General features: G+C 50.6%; 1 protein-coding gene across 3 annotated transcripts in view; it reads left to right on the forward strand.

Annotated features, from left to right (window-relative positions):
- The window catches only part of FBXO10 (F-box protein 10), a 70,040-nt gene extending 49,646 nt beyond the window's left edge, over positions 1 to 20,394 (forward strand). For all 3 annotated transcript variants that reach the window (XM_032307613.1, XM_032307614.1, XM_032307612.1), the window contains 8 exons: positions 3,129 to 3,278; positions 5,508 to 5,644; positions 9,727 to 9,797; positions 11,539 to 11,691; positions 12,865 to 13,134; positions 14,826 to 15,139; positions 16,238 to 16,419; positions 18,577 to 20,394. In XM_032307613.1, the coding sequence (XP_032163504.1) occupies positions 3,129 to 3,278; positions 5,508 to 5,644; positions 9,727 to 9,797; positions 11,539 to 11,691; positions 12,865 to 13,134; positions 14,826 to 15,139; positions 16,238 to 16,419; positions 18,577 to 18,751 (1,452 nt within the window). In that variant the 3' untranslated portion in view covers positions 18,752 to 20,394. The remainder of the gene's footprint in view (positions 1 to 3,128; positions 3,279 to 5,507; positions 5,645 to 9,726; positions 9,798 to 11,538; positions 11,692 to 12,864; positions 13,135 to 14,825; positions 15,140 to 16,237; positions 16,420 to 18,576) is intronic.
- The last annotated feature ends 1,089 nt before the right edge of the window (positions 20,395 to 21,483 follow it).

Raw genomic sequence — 21,483 nt, forward strand, 5'->3', positions numbered from 1 at the left:
AAGCTCCAGGGCGTCGGACGCGTATCACGGGAGGCTTGCAGATCTCCGGTGGCTGGAACGGCTAACAGCAATCACCTTTCATTGCTTTTGCCCAGCCGCTTCCAAAGAGGGTCTGAGGAGGTGTTGCCCTGAAAGAACAGTGGAGTGCTACGTGGAAAATAAAGAGAACGGTCAGATCAGAGGACGGGTGACCGTTTTGCCCTCAGGTACCACTATGATAGGATCTGGTCTGAGCCCCCAGAAGGGTCTTCCCTCTTACATAGTTACTAGGAGTGTGGCTTCCAAGTCAAATTCTGGCTCTGCCCCTTGTTAGCTGTGTATCCTTCGGACGAACGGTACTATCTGCCTTCAAGGAGGGGTAGGGATTAACTGGGGTCACAGAAAGTGTTTCTGGCACAGAGCAAGTGCTCAACAGATGTTTCTGTTTATTTTTTAAAAGCGTTATTACAGTCCCGTGTGAGAGGTGCTGTGGGTGGCGTAGGAGCCCAGCCTCAAGGAAAGGTTTCCTGGAGGAGCCGTGCCTGGGCAAGGTGAGGCTGTGAGACAGCGGAGGTGTGCCTGAAGGCCAGACGAAGGAAAGGACACCACACGTTCACGCAGCCGCAGCATGAGCTGAGGGCTGCTGCGGGAGACCGGGGAGCCAGCAGGGTCAGCCAGCTGAAGCACTGACTTCTCACCACAGAGACTGGAGTCTGCCGTGAAGGCAAGGGAAGCCCACAGGTTTTAGGCAGAGGAGATCTGTGGTCAGATCTGTATTTGGAAAGCTTATCTGTCAGCTTTCTGGGGGACGGAATGGAGGGGAACAAGACCGGGGGCAAGATCAGTGAGAGGCAGTGGAAAATTGTGGTCCAGAGATGGAGAGGAAGGGACAGGACATTCTGGAAAGGTAGAAACGAGGGTTTTAGGAGGGAGTGGTCAAAGGCATGAGGCCTAGGTTTCTGGCCTGTGTGGCAGAGGCAACAGCAGGAACATAGGAGGTTAGGGTATGGAGACAGAGATGCTGAGTTTGGGGCATTTCCAGCATCTAGCAGAGATGCTGTCTGGTTACCTGGTTCTGGAGCTTTGGGGAGGGAAATGCCATGCCAGGCAGAATTGGGAGCAGATGGTAGTTGGGAGTCATTGAAAAGGAGAAATGCAAAGTTATAGAGCCTTACTTGTAGCCTTTTTAAACTATTGTCTCCAGCGGCTTTTGGCAGGAATTGTGCAGCCTATAAATTCCTAGTGAGTTTCTAGAAAAGCACCTAAGAAACTGATATTCAGAATTTTTGACGAAAAATTCATGCATCTCTGATTTAAGAGTAAGACTGGCAGAAAGAGCCCAGTTGCTTCGGGCACCAAAAAGAAACCTAATGTTTTTCTTGCTGTTTTGTGTGTCCTGTATAGAGACTGAAGTCAGTAGCACTTATATGTGGAGATGAACATACCTCTTCTTTTGCCAGGCCTTCAGAGGACCAGGTTTGGGGTCAGTCTAGTGAGGATTGCACTGGTTTATGTTTTGCTTTCATTATCCTCCGCCTACCATAGGCTTCATGTTCTTCATCTTCTGCCAGTTTGCCAGGAGGCTTTGCTCTACTCCTCAGAGAGGGCCGCCTCCATGGCCTTGCCCCCCAGCAGCAGACTGCTTTCAGTTGTGGCTCTATGCCAGTGGTAGGCTTGCTGCCCTGTACTGCTGTGCTATGTCTAGTGAGTCTTGGAAGTAGCTACCTCACCCTCAGCGTGAAGGGGCCTCTAATGATAAGGGCCGAGGTGGGGGGTTTTTCTTTCCCTTCTTTGAGAGTAGCAGGGTTTGGTGCCCTTCCCCCAGCCGCTTCAGCCTTGTTGGGCAGGAAGCTTGGGGAGAAAACTCCAAGGGGGGCTTAGTGCTCTTTCCACAGTGGCTGTGCTAGCTTTCCCCATGCCTGCACCATGAGGGAGGCTGTCCCCAGTCTTTCCCCGTGAGCACCTAGCAAGACCCCTTGGAGAAGTGAACAGACCTACCTACTCGCAGAGTTTCCGCACCCTCACTCTAGTTCACACTTGGTCTAGTTCGCTAAGACGCGTGGCTGGATTCTTACTGGTTCCTGGGGCACCTGCATCTGCGAAGGCGAGCACGGGCTCACAGCTCGTCTCCCGGGAGGGGCCTGTGGTCCTTGGATTTCAGGCTCGTTGGTTGTCCTGCCACCTCAGTTCTCTGATGGGTTCCAGAAAGTATGTGCTGTTGTACATTATCTGATTCTATCCTTGGAAGTGTGGGAGCAGTGAATGCTCTACCGCCTTTCTCTATCCTAAACAGAAGGCTTCTCTTGAATCACACTTCCGTTCTACTTTATCTCTCCCAGTCTTTTATTCTAGTGTAATCTATCGTTAGTAGCACACGGTTTATCCTAATATGATATATTTTTACTATGAATACACAGTTGCTTAAAATAATACAAATTTATTCTTTTAATATGCTTATTAAATAGGGCAAGGAAATGCAAGTGGCAGTACATGCCCTTAAATGAGCTGTATGCTGGGTTTTGGTACTTTATTTAAGGGAGGCCTCCCTATACCAATACTCCTAATGTCCTGTAGTTTAGAGTATCGGTGGTTTTTCCACCCCTGGATCATACACCCAAGAAAGATTCAGAGTGGACAAGAGTAGGACTCTGTCTTACAGAGTGGAAGAGAAGGTAGGAGGTTATTCTCGGTGCTTTCTCAGGCACGTGAGTTTCAGCAAAGACACATGTGGGAACTTGATTCCCTTCATTGTAGCTGTGCCCTTGGAAACTGGGGAGATCTTCATGTAACCCCAATCCACATAGAGTTTGAAGACCACCAAATCCCTTCTTCTCTGAGGGCCCCTTCCATCCCATCATTCAGTTATTCTGCTTGCAAGTTGTGAATACAGGGCACAGGCCAACCTTCAGTCCAGGTTTTCCTAAAAAACAAACAAGCACACAGCTCTGTGGTTGGTAAGGAGCCTGCCGGGCAAAGCTAAGCAGGGCACAGAGCTCACTCTGCTCCTGGGAACACACAAGGTGGGAAGAGGCAGTCCTTGCCTGCGGGCGGAACAGCAGATGGTAAGAAAAGGACTCAAGTGTTCCCCACGTGGTTTTTTTTAAAAAACCTATGACAAGAAAACAAATGACTTTCTCGTTTCTGCTTAGATCGTCATGCTCAGGAATGACATTCACCGCTGCCGAGCGTCAGGCATCTTTCTTCGCTTGGAGGGCGGAGGCTTGATCGCTGGGAACAACATTTACCACAATGCGGAGGCAGGCGTAGACATCCGGAAAAAGTCCAACCCACTCATACTGGTACTCCTCTCTGTCTTCATGCTCTTTTCGGAGTGGTGCTTGGTTCTCAAACCTTTTCTAAAATTATTTAAATAAATGTTGCCATCTTGAGCTTATTTATTTTTAAAGACTTTGAGAGAGTGCAAAAGGGGCGAGGGTCAGAGGGGGATGCAGACTCCCCGCTGAGCAGGGAGCTCAGGGAGCCTGATGCCCGGACTCTGGAACCATGACCTGAGCCACCTGGGGCCCCACTATCTTGAATTTATATTGCTTCCTCTTTGCAGTTGGCTCATACCTTTTTCTCTACGTGTCCTTGTGACTCTGTGCCTCGCTCTTTCTGTATTAGGAATGGCTTTGAATATGTCACCTCTCTTCAGTCTCCTTGTCAGTAAGAAACAGGACTGGGTAGACAGGGAAATTTCACAGAGCACGTTCTCAGCCCTGACAGGCTCTGGTTGGCTTTGAGTTTGATGAAAATAAAGATATATCTGCCCCACCAGACACCTGGATCAAAAGTCAAGCACCAAGTTAGGTCATTTTTCATTATAAGAAGGACATTTAAGATACTTAGTTCTGAAGATTCTTTGTTTCATGGGTACTGTGAGGTCATGTGAGTTTGATTTTACACCATCGCGAAAGCCACTTAAGATGGTAGAATATGGGGCCAGTGATATGAGAGAACAGCCCCTTTTTCTACTCTGGGCTTCCCTGAGAGACACATTTCCTAGGAACTAGGAGATGTGTCCGACTTCTCATGGGCTTGAAAAAATAATAGCCACCCTATGCGTAGTGCTTATTGTTTGCCATATACTGCTCTAAGCACTTTGTATATATTTACTTATTTATGGCTTAATCTTTTCACAACGCCTTGTGGTAGAATTGCTGTTATCCCCACCTTACAAATGAAGATACTGAGGCACAAAGAGACTAAGGATGTTGCCCCAAATCATACAACAAATGACAGAGCTGACAGTCGGTCTGACTCAGGGCTGATGTTCTTGACCCATTGTATCAGACTGCCCTTGCAAAATGCAGATGAAGGAAATTCCTAACTATATTTAAAGACATGCCTAGCCAGTGTCCTCTTTCAGCCCCTCCTCTCACTGCGCTTCTGCTGTGCAGCTGGCGTCTGATGCACAGCCTTGGCTGAGGAAATTATTGCCACTGTTGCCAGAGAGATGAGAGGAGCTTGCCTCCTAGGGACAGAGGGGACAGGCAGTTTTAGCAGGGGGGGGGAAGGGGGCGTTCTGTTTCTGCCCTGGCTTCGAGAAAGAGAAAGGGTGTGGGGGATGGAAATGCCACTGCTTACGCTTCCCTCTCCGAGCTTTCCAACCCTGTGAGGGAGTTCTGTTAGACAGTGGTTGCCTGGGTTGAGTCTGCCAAATCCTTCAGGAGAAAATCTGGAAAGTGAGTAAGAATAGGAGAGCTTACGGTGTGGAACGTTTTCAAGCAAGCTAGAACTATGTTTTTGTGAAATCATTTTGGAAGAGAAACCGCTAACTTCCTGGTTTAAGTACAGGAATGTATTTAGGCTGTAAATTAGCATTTTGTTATCATTTTTTATGATCTAAAATTTTGTCCCTGTGCAGAAGCAGGTAACTGGGAAGCTAAGTCTCATATCTGGCTCTGCTGCACACTGTGTGACCCCGGGCCTGCTTCCCCATTCGTACAAAGAGATACTTGAAATAAATCTAAGGGTCTTTGTAGTGCATACACCTTCTGTGATATCATGCCCCGTGGAACAGTCAGCTCCCCAGAGCCGCACCATTCCACAGGCTCCCTGAATGGGAAGTGAGGCATAGGAGCCATGGCTCTCCCCTTTCCTTGAAGGTGGCCCACTTGGGATGACACATGGCCAACATTGTCGTGTAGTGGGGTGCTCCCTTCCCTGAAAGGTGGGCTCCCTGGCCCCAGGGTGGTCCAGGCTGGCCAGATGATGGGAGGAGGAGATGCTGGTGGAGGGTGCTCTGGAGGCTTAGCAGCGTTCAGTGGCATGCTTTGCGGGTACAGAGCAAGGGGCTGGTTGGTGAAGTCGCCTGTGTCCAGATTGTCCCTTACAGCTATGCGTGTGTGCAGGGGCCAGCAGCATGGTCCGTTCACTTAGTCCCACGTTAACAAGGGGTCTTCAGCAGCGCTGTCCTCTCTGTAGTGTGTGTTCACCCTGGCCCAGCTGAGGGGCGGCGCTTGGGCACTCAGCTTCTTGCCGACTTGTCTGATCTGTCTTCTCTGCTGTCTCGTGTTCCCTTGCAGTGTAACCAGATCCACCACGGCCTTCGTTCTGGCATTGTCGTCCTCGGCAATGGGAAAGGTATCATCCGGAACAATCAAATCTTTTCAAATAAGGAGGCTGGCATTTATATCCTGTACCATGGAAATCCAGTCGTGAGGTATGTGTGCTGTACCTGGGCCATCCTCACCCGTGGTCCCTTCTTTCCTCTCCTATCTCTCTCTTTCCTGCTCCCTGGCTTTCCTCTATTTGAAAACATTTCTGTTTACGAACATGGCTGTCTAGGAGAACAAGCAAAGACCAGACCCCACCCTCATCCCACTGTAGTAACGCAAGTGCTTTCATTTGCGTTCCCTTCCAGTTCATGGTGTAGCCATTCCATTCAGCAGACATTACTGAGCACCTCTGATAATGGTAACGAAGGTGTCCCCCTCCCCCGGAGCTTACTCTAGCATGGGGGACAAGTGGGACCAGACATAACGCTAAGATAGAGATGGCATAAAGGTTTGAGCTTTCAGACCGACAAGTCTGTTGGGTTGAAAGTGGCCACCTAGGATGTTTTGTTAAGATCTGGCCTCAGCACAGAAGCATGCTGTGACTGACCAGCGGGGCGAGCTGTAGGTGTGAGGGGCAGGGGCACTGCCGGCGCCAGGGAGCTGCCATCCCAGCTCTCGCATGCGGCAGACTGTGACAGATGCTATCAAGGGAATCCTTCTACCTGGGGGTGTGGGCTGGCCTCGTTTCCAGGAGTGCATGAGAGTTGGACTCTGACATCTGGGTAGCACATGGACCATCACGGAAATGGGGAGTGGACATTCCTACTAAAGTAAACCACACAAGCAATGAGACCAGATTCAGGGCTTAGCTAACCGTCCACTGTGGCTTGAGAACACGTCTGACACGACGTGTTAGGTTTTGCTTTAGGAAAATAACTGGCTCAGGTGTGCAGCAAATATATTCTGAAGTGGGGTTTTTTCCCTTGATTATTCCATATGCATTCTTCCATATTGTTGTGTGGGCTCCATCAGTTTTAGAAAGTTTCAGAACATTCCATTGTTTTGACATTCCATTATTTTTTGGACCAGTCCTAGTACTGTTAGGCAGCTATTTTCACCACTGTTACAGCAGCTTCTAAAAACAGTTAGTGGTCCCAGAGCCCTTTTTCCATCTTTGCATGTGTATGTGTATGTGTTTGTCTGTTGTTATTCCTTTAACACACACTTAAGTGTTTACTCTCTATGTAAGGGGACAGTGACATAGTGTGTAAGAACAGTCTCTGCTCCATAGAATTTAGTCTCATGCTGAAGACAAACATACGAATAACCAGGAGGGGAGACTCACCAAAATGGGTGCTTCACTAGGCCTTCGTGTAAGTACCAGAGGAACCCGGCACAATTCCAGCTAGGCGAGTCGGGTGAGGGGAACTGACACTGAGCTGTGGGTAAGTCGGATTTTGTGGCCAGGGAGATGGTATTCTGGGCCCAGCGGCAGTGAAATTTAGCGTGTGTCCTGGAAAAATGGGAACAAATGTGTGTCTTCCACAAGATGCCGGGGCGGGGGGCGGTGAGTAGATCAGCCTACAAAACAGGCTCCTCCTAGAACACAGAACCTCAGATATCGAGTAGGATATGCAGCATAATGGCTTTCCAGATCATCCATTTCCTGATCCGTGGAGCCTGTGAACATGTGCTCTTACGTGGTAAAAGAGAGGTTGCAAATGTGTTCATCAAGGACCTTGAAATCAGGAGTGTATCGTGGATTATCCAGGTGGGCCCAGCGTAATCCTCAGGATCCTTAGAGGGAAGCAGGAGAATGAGCTGGGAGGAGGAGGTGGGACAACAGAAGCAGAAGTCAAAGGGATGAGGCTTGAGGCCAAGAAAGCTGGGAAAGACGAGAAATGGATTTCCCTAGACCTTCCAGAAGGAACACACGTCTGCTGACACCTTGATTTAGCCCTGTAGGGCCCATTTTGGACTTCTGACCTCCTAAACAAGAAGGTAATAAATCAGTGTTGTTTTAAGACACTACATTTGTGGTAATTTGTTATAGCATCCCTACACCAATCTGGGGAGTTTGGACTTGACCTTGTGGGTGCTGGTAACAGTTGAAGAATTTTGAGTAAGGACTGGTTACAGTCAGATTGGTGTCCTGGTTTTTCAGACAGAATCTGTGTGAGGGGCGCCTGGCTGGCGGGATGGTGGGAGAGTGTGATCTCAGTCTTACAGCTGTGAGCTCCAGCCCCACCCTGGGTATAGAGAACACTTAAAAGTAAAAATGAGATCTTTTAAAAAATAACAGCAACAATGACAGAATCTTTTTGAGACAATACGTTTGTTTTTTTATGATAGAGGGTGGGGGTCTGGGGGAGGGTACAGAATCAAGTTTGAGATCCCTGAAGTGGCCTGGATAAGGCAAACCACAGGAGTTTCTTTGCCTGCGAGAGTTGTGTTACCTCTTATGTTTCTCTTTTTGCTTTGGCTGCAAGGAAGCTCAGGGCTCAGAAGGGCTCATCCTCAGTAAATATCCCATCCTTGGTTCTTAGAACAATCATCTGTCCCCTTTTCCTAAACGTTTTCTGATACCTCTTTTATCTTTATTTTGTCCTCCCTGTGTACACACACATACCTGTTTCTCCAAGTGGCCATGGGGTCTTTCTGAAGGTAAGTGAGAGTTATAGTGAGAACCCACCGCCCATGCATTTGCTTCTAAAGCACAGCTTGCAGAAATATGGATGAGGCATGCCCTACCCTAGGGACAGTCTCTGACTATGAATTCCAGAAGCCCACAGTAACCATCTGCTGATTGAATTGTAACCAGATCAAAGTACACTCCAGATCTAAGGGCAAAAATGGCGATGTTTTTAACAGATTTCACTTGTTCAACTCAAATGCATGGTGTGGGCACAGTTGACATTTGGCTTACCCAGCATCAACATAATTTGCTGGGTATTTTTCCCAAGGACATAAACCATTTGGATTCTGCCCTCAGAAATGGAAAGCTTAGCTAAATCCTGCTCCATGAAGTTCTGTGGGGTGCCAGGCCCTGTATCAGGCTCTAAAGAGCCAGGTGAATTCTTGGACCTAAATCCAGCCACATGACAGGAGTTGGGAGGGTTGCCTCCCAAGATAGGAAGCAGGTACCCTTCCAGGAAGAAAAGAGGTCACAGCATTCCTGTCAGTAAAAATAACAAAGAGCAAATGTGTGTTCTCCAAGGATAACCCAACTGTGCTGATGTCTGGGTGTGACCGGCCTTGTTTTAATAGGAAACTCAAGTTGCAGAGACTGGGAAGCAGTGCATGTCCTTCAGATGCTCGGGTTTTTCATTCACAAGGCCTTTCCATGGCAGTGAGGGCTGTGCGTTTCTCTGAACAGGAGCGTGTTTTCCTGTATCTTCCTCATGTGGAGCCAGCCCATGAGGTTTCATGTTGGTTACACATTCTTTTTTATTTTTTTATTTTCGCACATTGTCCAGTATTCTTAAAACCCCATTTTTTAAAATCCTGCTTTTGTTCTTTTAAGGCATGTCATCATTTTATGTTGTCATTTGGTGCATAGAGGTGATGGTTAGGGTAACGGAAAAAGTCACGAGTAGCTGTTGGATACAAACAGAAGATGGTAGGGTCACTATACGCAGAGAACAGATTCAGGCTTTGGACACAAATCATGCCCAGAGAAGCTTAACACAGTCTCCTAGGAATTCTTGATGACACTACCACGACTTGTCGCCTGTGCACCACAATGACCTGTGTTTCAACTGGTGTTTAAATATGAGTGATAGTCAGGAGAGGCCACAGAAACGTGAATATCATTGTGCTTGTATCGCCTACTTGTAGGTTTAGTTCTGGATCAGGTTGTCTCTAGGATAACTGACAATTTTTTAAATGCCTGGCTTTTAGGACTTGAGAAAATGCTTTATGCCCCTGTGGACTTGAGTCATCTGGGGAAAGCCACAAAAGAAAGAAGTCACCTTAGGGTTGCCTGGGTGGCTCAGTCAGTTAAGCCTCTGCCTTCGGCTCAGATCATGATCCCAGTGGGATCAAGTCCCGCATTACGCTCTCTGCTCAGCGGGAGCCTGCTTCTCCCTCTCCCTCTGCCTGCCACTCTGCCTACTTGTGCTCTCTCTCTGTCAATCAAATAAATAAAACCTTTAATAAAAAAGAGAGAGAAGTCCCCTTGGGCAGGCATTGGCTTTGACACATGACATCGATCTGGCCTTACTCTCTTCTTCTTCTTCCATTTTAGTGGGAACCACATTTTCAAGGGCCGTGCAGCTGGCATAGCAGTGAATGAGAACGGCAAAGGCCTCATCACAGGTAGGAGTGGGAACTGCCTAGAGCTGTAGCCAGCTGAGCAACCAACAGCCAAGCCAACATCCCTGACCTTGCTGCCAGCCAGTCCTTCCCCTTGACAGACTGGCCGCTGCCTCTGGCTAGTGAACGAGCACTCTGGGACGCTGGCCCCATGCACTGGCCCCACTTGTCCCAGAGAGGGGGTATCTGTCTGCTCTTTGTCAGGCCCACTGATTACAGATCTCCCTGGATGGCTCACATAACACTGTCAGAAACACTTAGGACACACAGACCGAACCCTTCTTCTTGTCTTTTCTATGGACTTGTGCCTGCTCTGGAACCCCAGCCCCTTTTCCCCGCTGCCGGGCTAACTCCTTCAGGTCTCAGCCTACATGTCCCTTCCTCGAGGAAGCCTGCCCTGCCCTCCCGTTGTGCACACACTCACTGTACCCAGCAGGCATGCTCTGTAGGACATCTTACTTTATTTGTGGTCTATGTAAGGTCAGTCTCCTCTTCTGTAAGGCAGCAAATTCTCTATGACCAGGATCAGGTCTATGTGGTACATGACCATAGGCTCCGCACAGAGCATAGGCATACCTGGGGCATGAGAGACCGGTCCAGTGAATCCCTCTGACTGCACCCACATGTCCTTCATTCATCAGACATTCATTGAGCACACACTGTATGCAGGAGCTGGGGATACAGCAATGAACAAAACAGAATCTGTGAAACTGCTGCCTTTGGGTTCCTGCTGTCAGGAACTGATATTTTAGGAGGGGAAAACAAACAAAACAACACACACATACACACACAAAAGAAACATATCTGAGTGATAAGTGCTTTAGAGATTAAATCTCTATATAATTAACTTTATATATTTACATAAATCTATGTTATATATATTTTATTTATAAATATATAATATGTAAGCTATATATAACTTATTGAAATTAATTAAAATAAGGTGATGTGGGTATTTAAGATTGTGTGGTCAGGGCAGGCCTGACCTGAGAAGGTGACATGTAAGCCAGACCTGAGTGATGGGACAAAGCCTAGGGAGAGAATCAGAATTCCATGCAGGGCTGCCTGTGGAACACCGTCAGCACGCCTGGGGAGCAGGGAGATCGCTCGTGTGACTGGGTATGGTGAAGGGGGCAAGGGGTGGGATGGGGTCACAGAGGCAGGAAGGGACCAGTCACACAGGGTCTCCTGGGCCATTGCACTCCAGTCCCAAGAGCCTGAGAGTCTGCCCAGCCATCGTGCCAGGGGCATCAAGGTCCCAGCACAAGCCCCCCGACTTGTGACTCCCAGAGAAGTGGTGGATGAGGAGAGGAGAAGAAAGCTGTGGTCAGTCCAGAGCTGAGACTGAGAAGGACCAGCTTGTGCCTCCCCAGGCTGGTGGGGGAAATGGCTGGAGTCTGCCTCAGCCCTCCCAGAAACAGCCCCCAGGACAGGCAACCCTGCCTGGCCTTGGTCCAGGGGCTCTAAAGCCAGTTTATTTTTAGTCATTGGTCCTGAAGGCCACTAGATACAGTGGAACCTAGAGATATAAGAGAGCACAAGATAGTTAGAGACGTTGCCCTTGAGGAAAGCCCATAGCGCTTGGGTCCCTGAAAAGTCACACAACAGGCAAGATTCAGAGGGGTGACTGCTGACAGTGCAGCCTGGGTGTCCTGGTTCAGAAGGTCCTTTCTCTCAGCTGTCCCAGTCTTCCTGGCCAGTGTGGGTGGCCCTTGGTCTTGATCTCTCTTCTGCCTCTCCATAGAAAACGTCATCCGTGAGAACCAGTGGGGAGGCGTAGACATTCGCCGCGGAGGAGTCCCGGTCCTCAGGAGCAACCTCATCTGCTTTGGCTACTCAGACGGTGTGGTCGTGGGGGATGAAGGCAAAGGTCTGATAGAAGGAAACACCATCTATGGTGAGGCGCGTTCCCGGGGGTGGGGTCCGGAGTCCGGCCCAGACAGGGAGGCAGGAAGCCCAGGTTCCATCTCTAGCTGGTGGGTCCTGAGAAAGTCACTGCCTGTCCCTGGGCCTCAAAGACGCCCTGAAGGACAGTGTCAGTCTCAGGCCACAGACACACAGCCCCTCTCAGAATGCAGAAGCCTCTCCTAAGCCCCCTTGTGACACATGGGGTCAGCCAAGCAGGGAGCTTCATCTTGATTTAAAATAGCAAAAGGTGGGGGTTGTGTGAGGACAGGGCCATGTAGGCTCTGACACGTGGGCATCTACCTCTTACCCTTTGTTCTGCTCCCGAGAACTAGAAATCTAATGAGAGAACTAGGATAGCCCTGGAAAGGAAACTGTTCTCACTCATGCTGTGCCTTTGAGCAAACCTTACTCTCTGGACTGCATCTCTAATAGTCACGAGAGCTAACGTGGGTTCTCGCCTAGGTGCTTTAGCTGCACATTCCATCATCATGACTGCCTGCTGAGGTAGATACGGTTATTAACTCCATTTTAAAGATGAGGAAACCGAGACACAGAGAGGTTTAGTAACCCACTCAAGGTTACGCAGCTAGGAAGGGGTACGGCTGGGACTCAGACAGAGGCCACCTCCGTCTCTCTGCAGGACAGGGTTGTGCTGGATGAACTCTGAGGACCCTTTGGTGCTGTCCTTCTGGGTTTGTGTCTTCCAACCGGGAAGTGTGGCCTACACAGTTCTCAGAGCACTTTCTTTTTTTTTTTTTTTTAGATTTTGTTTATTTATTTGACAGCGATCACAAGTAGGCAGAGAGACAGGCAAAGCGGGGTGGGGGGAGCAGGCTCCCTGCTGAGCAGAGGGCCCAATATGGGGCTCGATCCCAGGACCCTGGGATTATGACCTGAGCTGAAGGCAGAGGCTTTAACCCACTGTGCCACCCAGGTGCCCCAAGCACTTTTAAACCCTATGGTATGATCCTGGTTGTGAAACTGACCTGATTGTTATCCCTCTTGTATGAAGGAAAGGCCTCCAGCCATAAAGAAGCTTGTCTGAGGCCATTAGCACATCAGGGCCTCCATCTCCCAGGCCAGTACTTTCCCCCTCGGGGAGACACTGGGTGCTGCCTCTCTGCGGCTCAGTGTCCGTGACCAGCTCCTTTCCCTGTCCCAGCTAATAAGGGCTGTGGCGTGTGGATGATGTCATCCAGCCTGCCCCACGTCACCAGCAACCACGTCAGCTACAACGGCCTGTACGGAGTGGCAGTGTTTAGCCAGAAGGACGGTTCTGGGGAGTTGCCTGGAGGGCACGGGGCGCAGGAGAACTTCAGCGAGGACGGAGATGCCGTCCTTTGGGAGACGGAGCTGGAGAAGGATGAAGACCCCCTGCGCCGGCCGGTCACCACAGCTCTTGTTGAGTCTAACAGTATTAATCACAATGGAGGTGAGTGCCTGCCCGCTCCAGAGCCTTCCGTGCTCCCACCGCCTGCCTTAGGAGGCACTCTTCTCGCTTTGTGGCCTACTTTCAGCCACTCCCCCAGCCCTCGGGACATCATCTTCCCTGAACTTAAATCCATTCTGTCCTGCCCCCAGCCCCACTAACTCATGCTGTTTCTCTTCCCTGAAATTCCCTTTCCCCTTATCCACACATCCCAAAGAACTTGAAGTTCAAAGCCCACTCTGAATGTGCTCTCTCTCCCTTACTCTCGTCCCGCCGGCACTTACAGGGCCTCGGATGGGATCTGTTTCTGTGGCTGTTGCATCAACTCGGACAGGGTATGAATGTGAGACAAGGAGCCAAACCCCACTCCTGTCAGCACCCCTGCCCCACCAAATCCCACACCCGGCATCAGGTTTCTAATCCATTCTGAGATACATTATCCACATTTTAACATCTAAGGACATGCATTTGTAGTTGATGGCATATCATGGTTTAATTGTTGATTTTTCTTTCTTATGTCGAGAATAAGTGTGTTTTAAATCCACTGGTTATCTTAAACTGGATAACAACTGATAAATACTCAGTGTTTATTGAATTGAGAAGCATATGAAGTTGATCTAAGTCCAGGGTTCCCAAACCTGGCTGACCGTCAGGACCACTGTGGCGGCTGATGGAGGCAGTCTTGTTAAAAGGAGGCTCCTGGGCACAGGCGAGCTCTCGCCCTGGGATAGCAGAGGGCAAGGAGAGTGGGAGCCAACCAAAAATGAGTTCTGTCCCCTCCCAGTTCAGGGCTTTCTCCATGTGGCCCTGCTGTCTGTAGGACAGGCAAAGCCACATAAATTCACAGATCCTTGATTTCTGTTCGCCCTTCCCACCAGGCCAGGAGAAGCAGCAGGCATGTGGCACCAAGAAGCTGGAACCTGCAGACTCCCGGCCCACTGTGGCCCCTGTTGGCCTCCGCCCACCCTCCTCCCTGCACTGCTGGTGTCTCTTGCTCTTGTGGTGGGCAGATGTCACCACTGGGGGGTCCTCTCCTCATCATCCCCAGGTCCCCCTGCCCTGCTATCTCTTCCTGACCAAGTCATGTGGCTCTACAACTGCTGAGTTTTATACTTTTTTTCTAAAAGTATGTAGTGTCTCTAAGTATATACAACCCCAAACACTATTTTCTTTCCAAAATTTCTAACATATTTTAGATATTTAGCTTGTAAATTTTTCTATTCAAAAATTACGGGATTTCCCTTGTGAAGGAAATGTCCCCAAACAATAGAGAGGCTTAGAAAAACTGAGCAACTGTCCAGCTGGTAGCTCTGTGTGGAGGTGGAATGGGCAGGTGTAACAGGTAGTGTGCACCCTGTCACAGGAGGTATGCACAGCAGTAAGATGGTGACAGGGGACCCATGTGAGCAGGGAAGGAGAGCCTGGGTCTTGTGAGCCCCTGAGCTCAGGGAGTCTTGTGTCACCTTTCCCTGTTTACTGAGCACTTAGTTTAGAAGGAACAGAGCTTCCTTGATGTTCCTGGGTTTCCGCCTACTCAGTTTGTCTACATCTTAAAAGATGGAACTCCCAAGGGCTGGTTCTGAGTGTGGGTGCCTCTTCTTCCTCACCTCTCTCCCAGGGTGCACAGTTGCATGGAGGTTTTTCCTGACTGGTGTTGTCAGGGCTGACCCTACTCCCAACCCCTCTACCCGTAGCCTCAGGCCTCTACGTCCAGAGCAGTGAGGCGCTGCACGTCCTCACCAACGTGATCCATGCTAATGGGGACAGAGGTATCACGGTGGCCCAGAGCAGCCAGCTCACCCGTGTAGCCAACAATAGCATCTCCTGCAACCGCCAGAGTGGGGTCAAGGTCGAGGCCCAGTGCAAGGTGGAGCTCCGGGGCAATGGTATCTATGACAACAGAGGCCATGGCATCATCACCAAGGGTGACAGCAGCGTCGTCATCGAAAATGACATCATTGGCAACCGGGGCAGCGGGCTGCAGCTCTTGCCCAGGTCCGACACGAAGGTGTGTATGTGTACGTGTGTCTGACTCATGGTGGCCGCACAGGGCTCAACCCTAGGACAGTCCTCACACTCTGTCCACTGAGAAGCCCGAAGCATTCGGTACCATCAGGGACATCCTTCCTCCTGCCCAGACACAAATGAGGCTTCCCACGGGAGGGGGCAGGTGGACTGAGCCCTGGAGGAGGGACAGGAGCTGCCAGCCAAAAGCTGGGGTGGGGGTGCCACTGGGGGCATCTTGTGGTCTCCAGGTCAAGCTTAGAGCTCTTTCAGCCCTTCCACTCACAGAACTGCCTCTCACAGGACTGAGTATGCAGTAGGTGCTTAATGTGGAGAGCCTGTGTGCACACTATTTCCTGTATATCCTGCATACCCTTCTCCCCTTCTCTCCTCAGTCCTGCACCTGGGCTATCACTTCCTTCAGGAAGCTTCCCCTAATTCTCCCAGGCTGTCTGAGGTACCCCTTTTCTGGACATCAGGGGTGCTTATGCTCACCCCCACCTCACAGAGCACTTCCCACAATGCTTTGCACCTGCTCTTCTGCTTATCTGTCTCCCCCAGAATTGTCTGCAAAGCACTGCGCTGGGTGCTAGGGTTTCAGTGTTGAGCCGGACTGACTCAGTCCCTGCACTCATGAAATTACCATCCCAAACCCTTTTTTTTTTTTTTTTTTTTTTTTTTTTTTTTTGTGGCTCTGCAGCTTCTTGAGTAGTGACTTGGGCAAGGAGGAAAGAATTCCTTGGCTCTACATCTGAAAACTGGAAACAGAGGAAGAGGGGTTGGGGGAGACACGCTGTGGCCTCAGGTTGCCAATGGTTCTTGCCTCTGGTACAACCTCCCCTCTGTGCCAGGCCTTTGCATGTTGTTCCTTCTTCCTGGAACAGCTGTCCCCTGCTCCGACAGCTTACCTGTTATCCCCTTCAGGAAGCCTTCCCTGATTCTCCCCACTTGGATCTCGATCGCCATTCCCTGAGCTCCCATGGCGCAGTGCTGCCCGAGCATGCTCTTACCACTCCGTTTTAGAACTGCTGTTGCCCTTACCTGGCCCCCTCACCAGTCAGGGAGTCCCCAAGGTATGACAGGCTCTGATGGTCTCTCCCAGGTAATCAAGAACCGGATCCATTCGTTCCGGGCCTACGGCATTGCAGTGCGGGGCCGCGCCAAGGCCCTGGTGCAGGAGAACATCATCTTCCAGGGCAAGACCAGCAAGACCATCTTTCAGCAGATCTCCAACAACAGGGAATGTGTCCTGCAAAACAACAAGTTCTTGGTGTTCAAGAAAAAGTAAGTGTCTGCCGTCTGCCGACACCCATCTTCCAGAACCACAGTGAGGTCACGGGAGGAGCCAGGCCCCGTGACTGTGGCAGCCCCTGCTCCCCTCAGTCCCGCCAGCTCTCAGCCCTGGTCGGGTTATTCAGGCCGGTGCTGAGGCCCCGCACCCGCCTCCCTGGGAGGGAAGAGGCTTTAAGAGTCCGGGGTATGGGGGTGCAGATCTCAGCTCCGCCGGTCACTGGCTGTGGAACCTTGGGCAAGTTACTCGGCACCTGGAGCCTTAATAAAATCCAGTTATGGGGCACTTGGGTGGCTCAGTGGGTTAAAGCCTCTACCTTTGCTCAGGTCGTGATCCCAGGGTCCTGGGATCGAGTCCCGCATTGGGCTCTCTGCTCAGTGGGGAGCCTGCTTCCCCCTTTCTCTCTGCCTGCCTCTCTGCCTTTCTGTGATCTCTGTCTGTCAAATGAATAAATAAAATCTTAAAAAAAAAAAAATCCAGTTAGCGATGTCTGCAGTGTAGCACCAAATTGAGAGAAACTCAGGTCACATGACCTAACAGCTAGAGGTAGTCCCGAAATGTTAACTGCTGTCACTGCTCCTGTCACTTATTTTTAATACCTCTGCCTCCGTGTAGCACTCTTCACACTCTTCTGCCCTAATCTTCCTTGTCCTTCCCTGCGCCCATTTCAGTGACCTCACCATCCCTCCACTCTGTTCTGGCAGCAAAACCTCTGCGACCAACTTCTTCCTAACATCTCAGTTCAGTCAGTCAGTTACTAGGTCCCCTCCTCTTCCCAACTGCCATCACCCCTGTTCCCGTCTCAGCACCCATCACCCTGACCCTGTGGCCCTGCTGCCGGGGTGCTGTCGCACTGGTCTATGGATGGACCGTGTTCTGCTTGCTTCGCTGCTGTGCTGGTTCAGAAGGCAGCCATTGCTGTAGGCCTCACTCCTGCACTCTGATGGCCCTGGCCTGCAGCGCCAGCTTCCTGCCTTGTGTCCTTACCCCGCCTCCGCAGGCTGTCCTGTGCATCCTACCAGGTTATTCTGTCTGTCAGCTCTGGTCCTGCCACGTCCATGGTCAGAATCCTCTGATGGAGCCCCTTTTTCTCTGTTCCTTTTTTAATTATACATTTTCTATAAAAATTGTTTTTGAGGAAACGCCATATATGTATGTTTTATATATTCTTAACTTATGACGTAGGAAAAAAATAGAAGTTCTAATCTTTTTTACCTACGTCCCAGCAGATCATATTGCGGACTCCTTGAGGTCTGCTTCCTCCTGCCCCTTTGGGGACCCCAGGATACAGAAAGCGCAGAGCTGTCAGCCGGCCATTATCCCCCAGGCACTGTTGGGCCCTGATTTTTCTTTCCAGGCTTCCTGGCTGTGGCCACACTCCAATGCCAGCAGCTCCTGGAGCACACCTGCAGGCTTCTTGCTCACCCACAGCAGCCAGCTTCCAGCTCTCCATGCCTTTACAGTTCTGCTCATTGCAAATCGTCATAAAAATGCACAGAAGGCATGGTCACTGGCTAAAACAAATACAATGTGGTGTTAAGAGGTCGTTCCTTGTAACTCAGATGACAGGAAGCCCTGAGCAAAGCTTTCCCCGACCCTTCATAATCTCCATAAGAACTTGGGGGACTGGAAACTCACCAGCTTCTGTCCCCTGTAGATTTACAGGCTCCAGAATGTCATGGAAAAAAAATCATACAGAATGTGGTCTTTCTGGTCTGGCTTCTCTCACTTACCCTAGTGTACCTGACATGTGCCTATGGTGTCACATGTCACTCTTTTTATTGCCAAGTGGCATTCCATTATGTGGATGTACCACACCATTTATCTGCTCACCAGCTGAAGTTTTGGGTGATTAGGAATAAAGCTTCTGTATATATGCATGTCATACATTTGGGCAGGGGGTTGGTATGAAAAAGAAGAGAAGTCACTGATGTTCTCTACATCCTGACAGAGATGGGGAAATTCAGGCTTCTAGAGGGAACTGCTCCAAACTTTTGTGCAGAATCGCAAGTATAGCTGGAACTAGAATCCAGGACTTTTGTCTCTTAGCGTCACACGTGTCCCACCACCTACACCTGGATCCAGTGATCCTGAACCAGAGGTGAGATTGTGTGGGGCATTCAGCATGGACTGTCCTTTTGCACCTCCAGGTCTGACACGTGGCGCCTGGTGAACCCACCGGCACGGCCTCACCTTGAGAGCTCTCTCCGAGGCCCCTCTGCAGCCCACAGTGGGCAGAAGGGGACAGCCATGGCGACTAGGATCACAGCCCGCGTGGAAGGTGGTTACCACAGCAACCGCAGCGTCTTCTGCACCATTCTGTAAGGATGGGAGCCGCGGAGTGGGGCGGCTGGAGGGCTGTCCAGACTCCCAGAGCAGCAACCCCGTACCCTGCGCTCAGGCTCCGATGGGTGTTCGGCTGAGCTGAGAGGTAAAGGCAACGTTGGGATGGAAGAAGCAGCATCTGAGGGGCTCTGGGCCCCGTCTCGGTCCTCCTACTCACCATAGCCCAGAGAAAACAGGCTTCCAGACTTCCTGGGGACTGAGAAAAAGATACAGATTGGTGGGCTTCCTGTCACTTGAGCTCTCATAGAGGTGATGAAGGTTTGGGGAAAATTGATACTAAAGCTTCGGTCAGGTCTTTCTGTGTGACTGACAGGGAAGTGTGGTTTTACACACCAAACCCTGACTCGAGTCAAGAAAGAGCAGATTGATTTCTGAGGGAGGAGGTGAGCCTAGTGAGGTGGAAAGAGCCCCAGAATTGTCCCCTTTCCCAGGCCTCTCTTGATCTGTGCTGGGCCACACCCTCCCAGCTGACTGCAGAGGCTGCAGGAGTTGAGTTTGGTTCCCTTCAACTTGAACTGTGATGGGGAAGGAGCCTCTCTGGAAGAGCTGCCCCAGGGATGACAACGGACATGCTGAAAACACAGGCTTCCTTTGAGCAGCCCAGGCACTGCGCTGGGCGGGGCGGGGACGCAGGAGACTCCACTCTGCCCTCAGGGAGCTCCCACACTCGGGGATGCTGGCTCGGGGCTTGCCGTGCAAGGGTTCAGGTCCTGCGCACACCCTCACCGGCTGCCCCTCTTGGCCCCACACTGGTGGAGATGAAGGTGCCTGGGGCCCCTTGTCTGTATCCGTGTTCTCACATGGGTAACTGTCTGCCTTTACTGACCCCACTACGGTTCCCCACTCTGTGCCTTGGCCCACACACTGTCCTCTTTTTGGCATGCTCTTCTCGCCGTCTGCACATGTCACGTCCTGCCTAGTCTTTGAGCTTTAGCGGAGACATTATCTCCACAGAGCCCCCCTCCCTGCAGTGACCATGCTCTTCCCCGCTGAGGCTCTGTTGCCCTTTCTCTGCCCTCCTCTCAGGTACTGAGCACTTTCTGCCTTGCTTCGGGGTTTTCTAAGTCCATCCCTGTCCCACCTACTTGCCTGTAAACTCCCAGAGAGTAGGATCAGGGTTCCCAGTCCAGGGTTGGGGTAGGGTCAGTAGCCTGAGTCAGATGGGCTTTACTGAACCATACTGTGAATGTGTGAGGGTTCCAGAGCCAGGTGGGCTCAGAAGGCACCTGCCTGAGGATGGGGACTGACTGCAGGACTGGCTCAGAGGGGACAACCCCCCTCCCACTCGGCCTTTCATGCGGGGCCTTCACCAGCCTGCTGGGGGCACTGTTGTGCACCTTGCCAGTGGCTTCCCAGGCTGGTTCTGCCAGGCCCTCGGTGCTGCTCTCCTGGGGGGGGGGGGGGGGGGGGCTGGAGGGAGCCAGAAGCACTGGCTTCCCCCTGAGGACTGTGGGCACGCGAGCACCAATCCCCGCACTGTCCCAGCACGGTCCTTTGCACTTCTCTGGTGGCCCCAATGTGAGTCGCTGTACAAAATGCTGCCTTTGTTATTTTGTAATGACTCTTCTGTGAACTTATGCTTATGAAAATCTCTGCAACCAAAATAAAGTTCTATATTTTAAAAGAAACCCTCTCGGGGACTTTTCTTGGTCTGGGTATGTGCTAGAGTTCCTGGGCGGCTGGGTGCAGGCACCTGCTCGGCCTTCCTGAGGCGCTGCTCCTGTGGCTGAAGGAGACCGAGGCCCACAGTCTCCTGTCCCTTCAGCTCGTGCCCACGCTTCTGGGCCCCAGGATCTGGATGGCCACGTGTCAGGGATGGCACTGTGCCCCCCCGCGCCGTGGACTGTGTGGAGATGAGCAGAAACAGTACCTGGAGGAGAGGACTTGACAGCGTACAGAACGTTCTGAGATCATGAACTCCTTTTTCCCCGTCTCTGCATGCCACCTAAGGGGAAAGGTGGTACTTAATATTTTTCTTCAAATCCTCTTTTTAAATTAACTTTTTTAGAAGAATTTTGGATTTACAGAACAAGTGAGCAGACAGGTAGTACAGAGTCCCCGTATTACCCTCCCCCACCCGGCATTTCCCTGCTTTACCATCTTACAGTCTCACGTGGTGTCTGTCAAAATCAACTGATACGGACTCGTTATTACCTGAAGTTAAAGTACTTGTTCCCTAATGTCCTTTTCCCATCCAGGATCCTAGCCAAGAATTTCTTCGCTGAACTAAAATGTTTACATCACTATTAAATGCAAAGTTACTGTTTTCTAATGCACACATAAAACAAACTATTAAAATGAAAATATAATGCCACAAGCAAATAAACCTTTATGGAGGGCGACTGCCTTCAGCTCCAGTCATGATCCTGGAGTTTCGGGATCAAGTCCAGCATCAGGCTCCCAGCTCCGCGGGGAGTCTGCTCCTCCTCCTGACCTTTTCCTCTCTCATGCTCTCTCTCACTCTCAATAAGTAAGTAAAATCTTAACAGAAACCTGGCAAGCCAGAAAGGGCTGGCAAGACATATTCAGGGCACTAAGTGAGAAGAACATGTAGCCAAGAATACTTCATCCAGCAAGGCTGACATTCAAAATGGATGGAGATGTGACGAGCTTCCAAGACTGGCAAGGTTTAAAAGAGTATGTGACCACCAACCAGGCACTACAAGAAATATTAAGGCGGGGGAGTTCTATAAAAGAAGAAAGAACCCAAG

Source organism: Mustela erminea, chromosome 12 (genome assembly GCF_009829155.1).
Source record: "Mustela erminea isolate mMusErm1 chromosome 12, mMusErm1.Pri, whole genome shotgun sequence".
Taxonomy (NCBI): domain Eukaryota; kingdom Metazoa; phylum Chordata; class Mammalia; order Carnivora; family Mustelidae; genus Mustela; species Mustela erminea.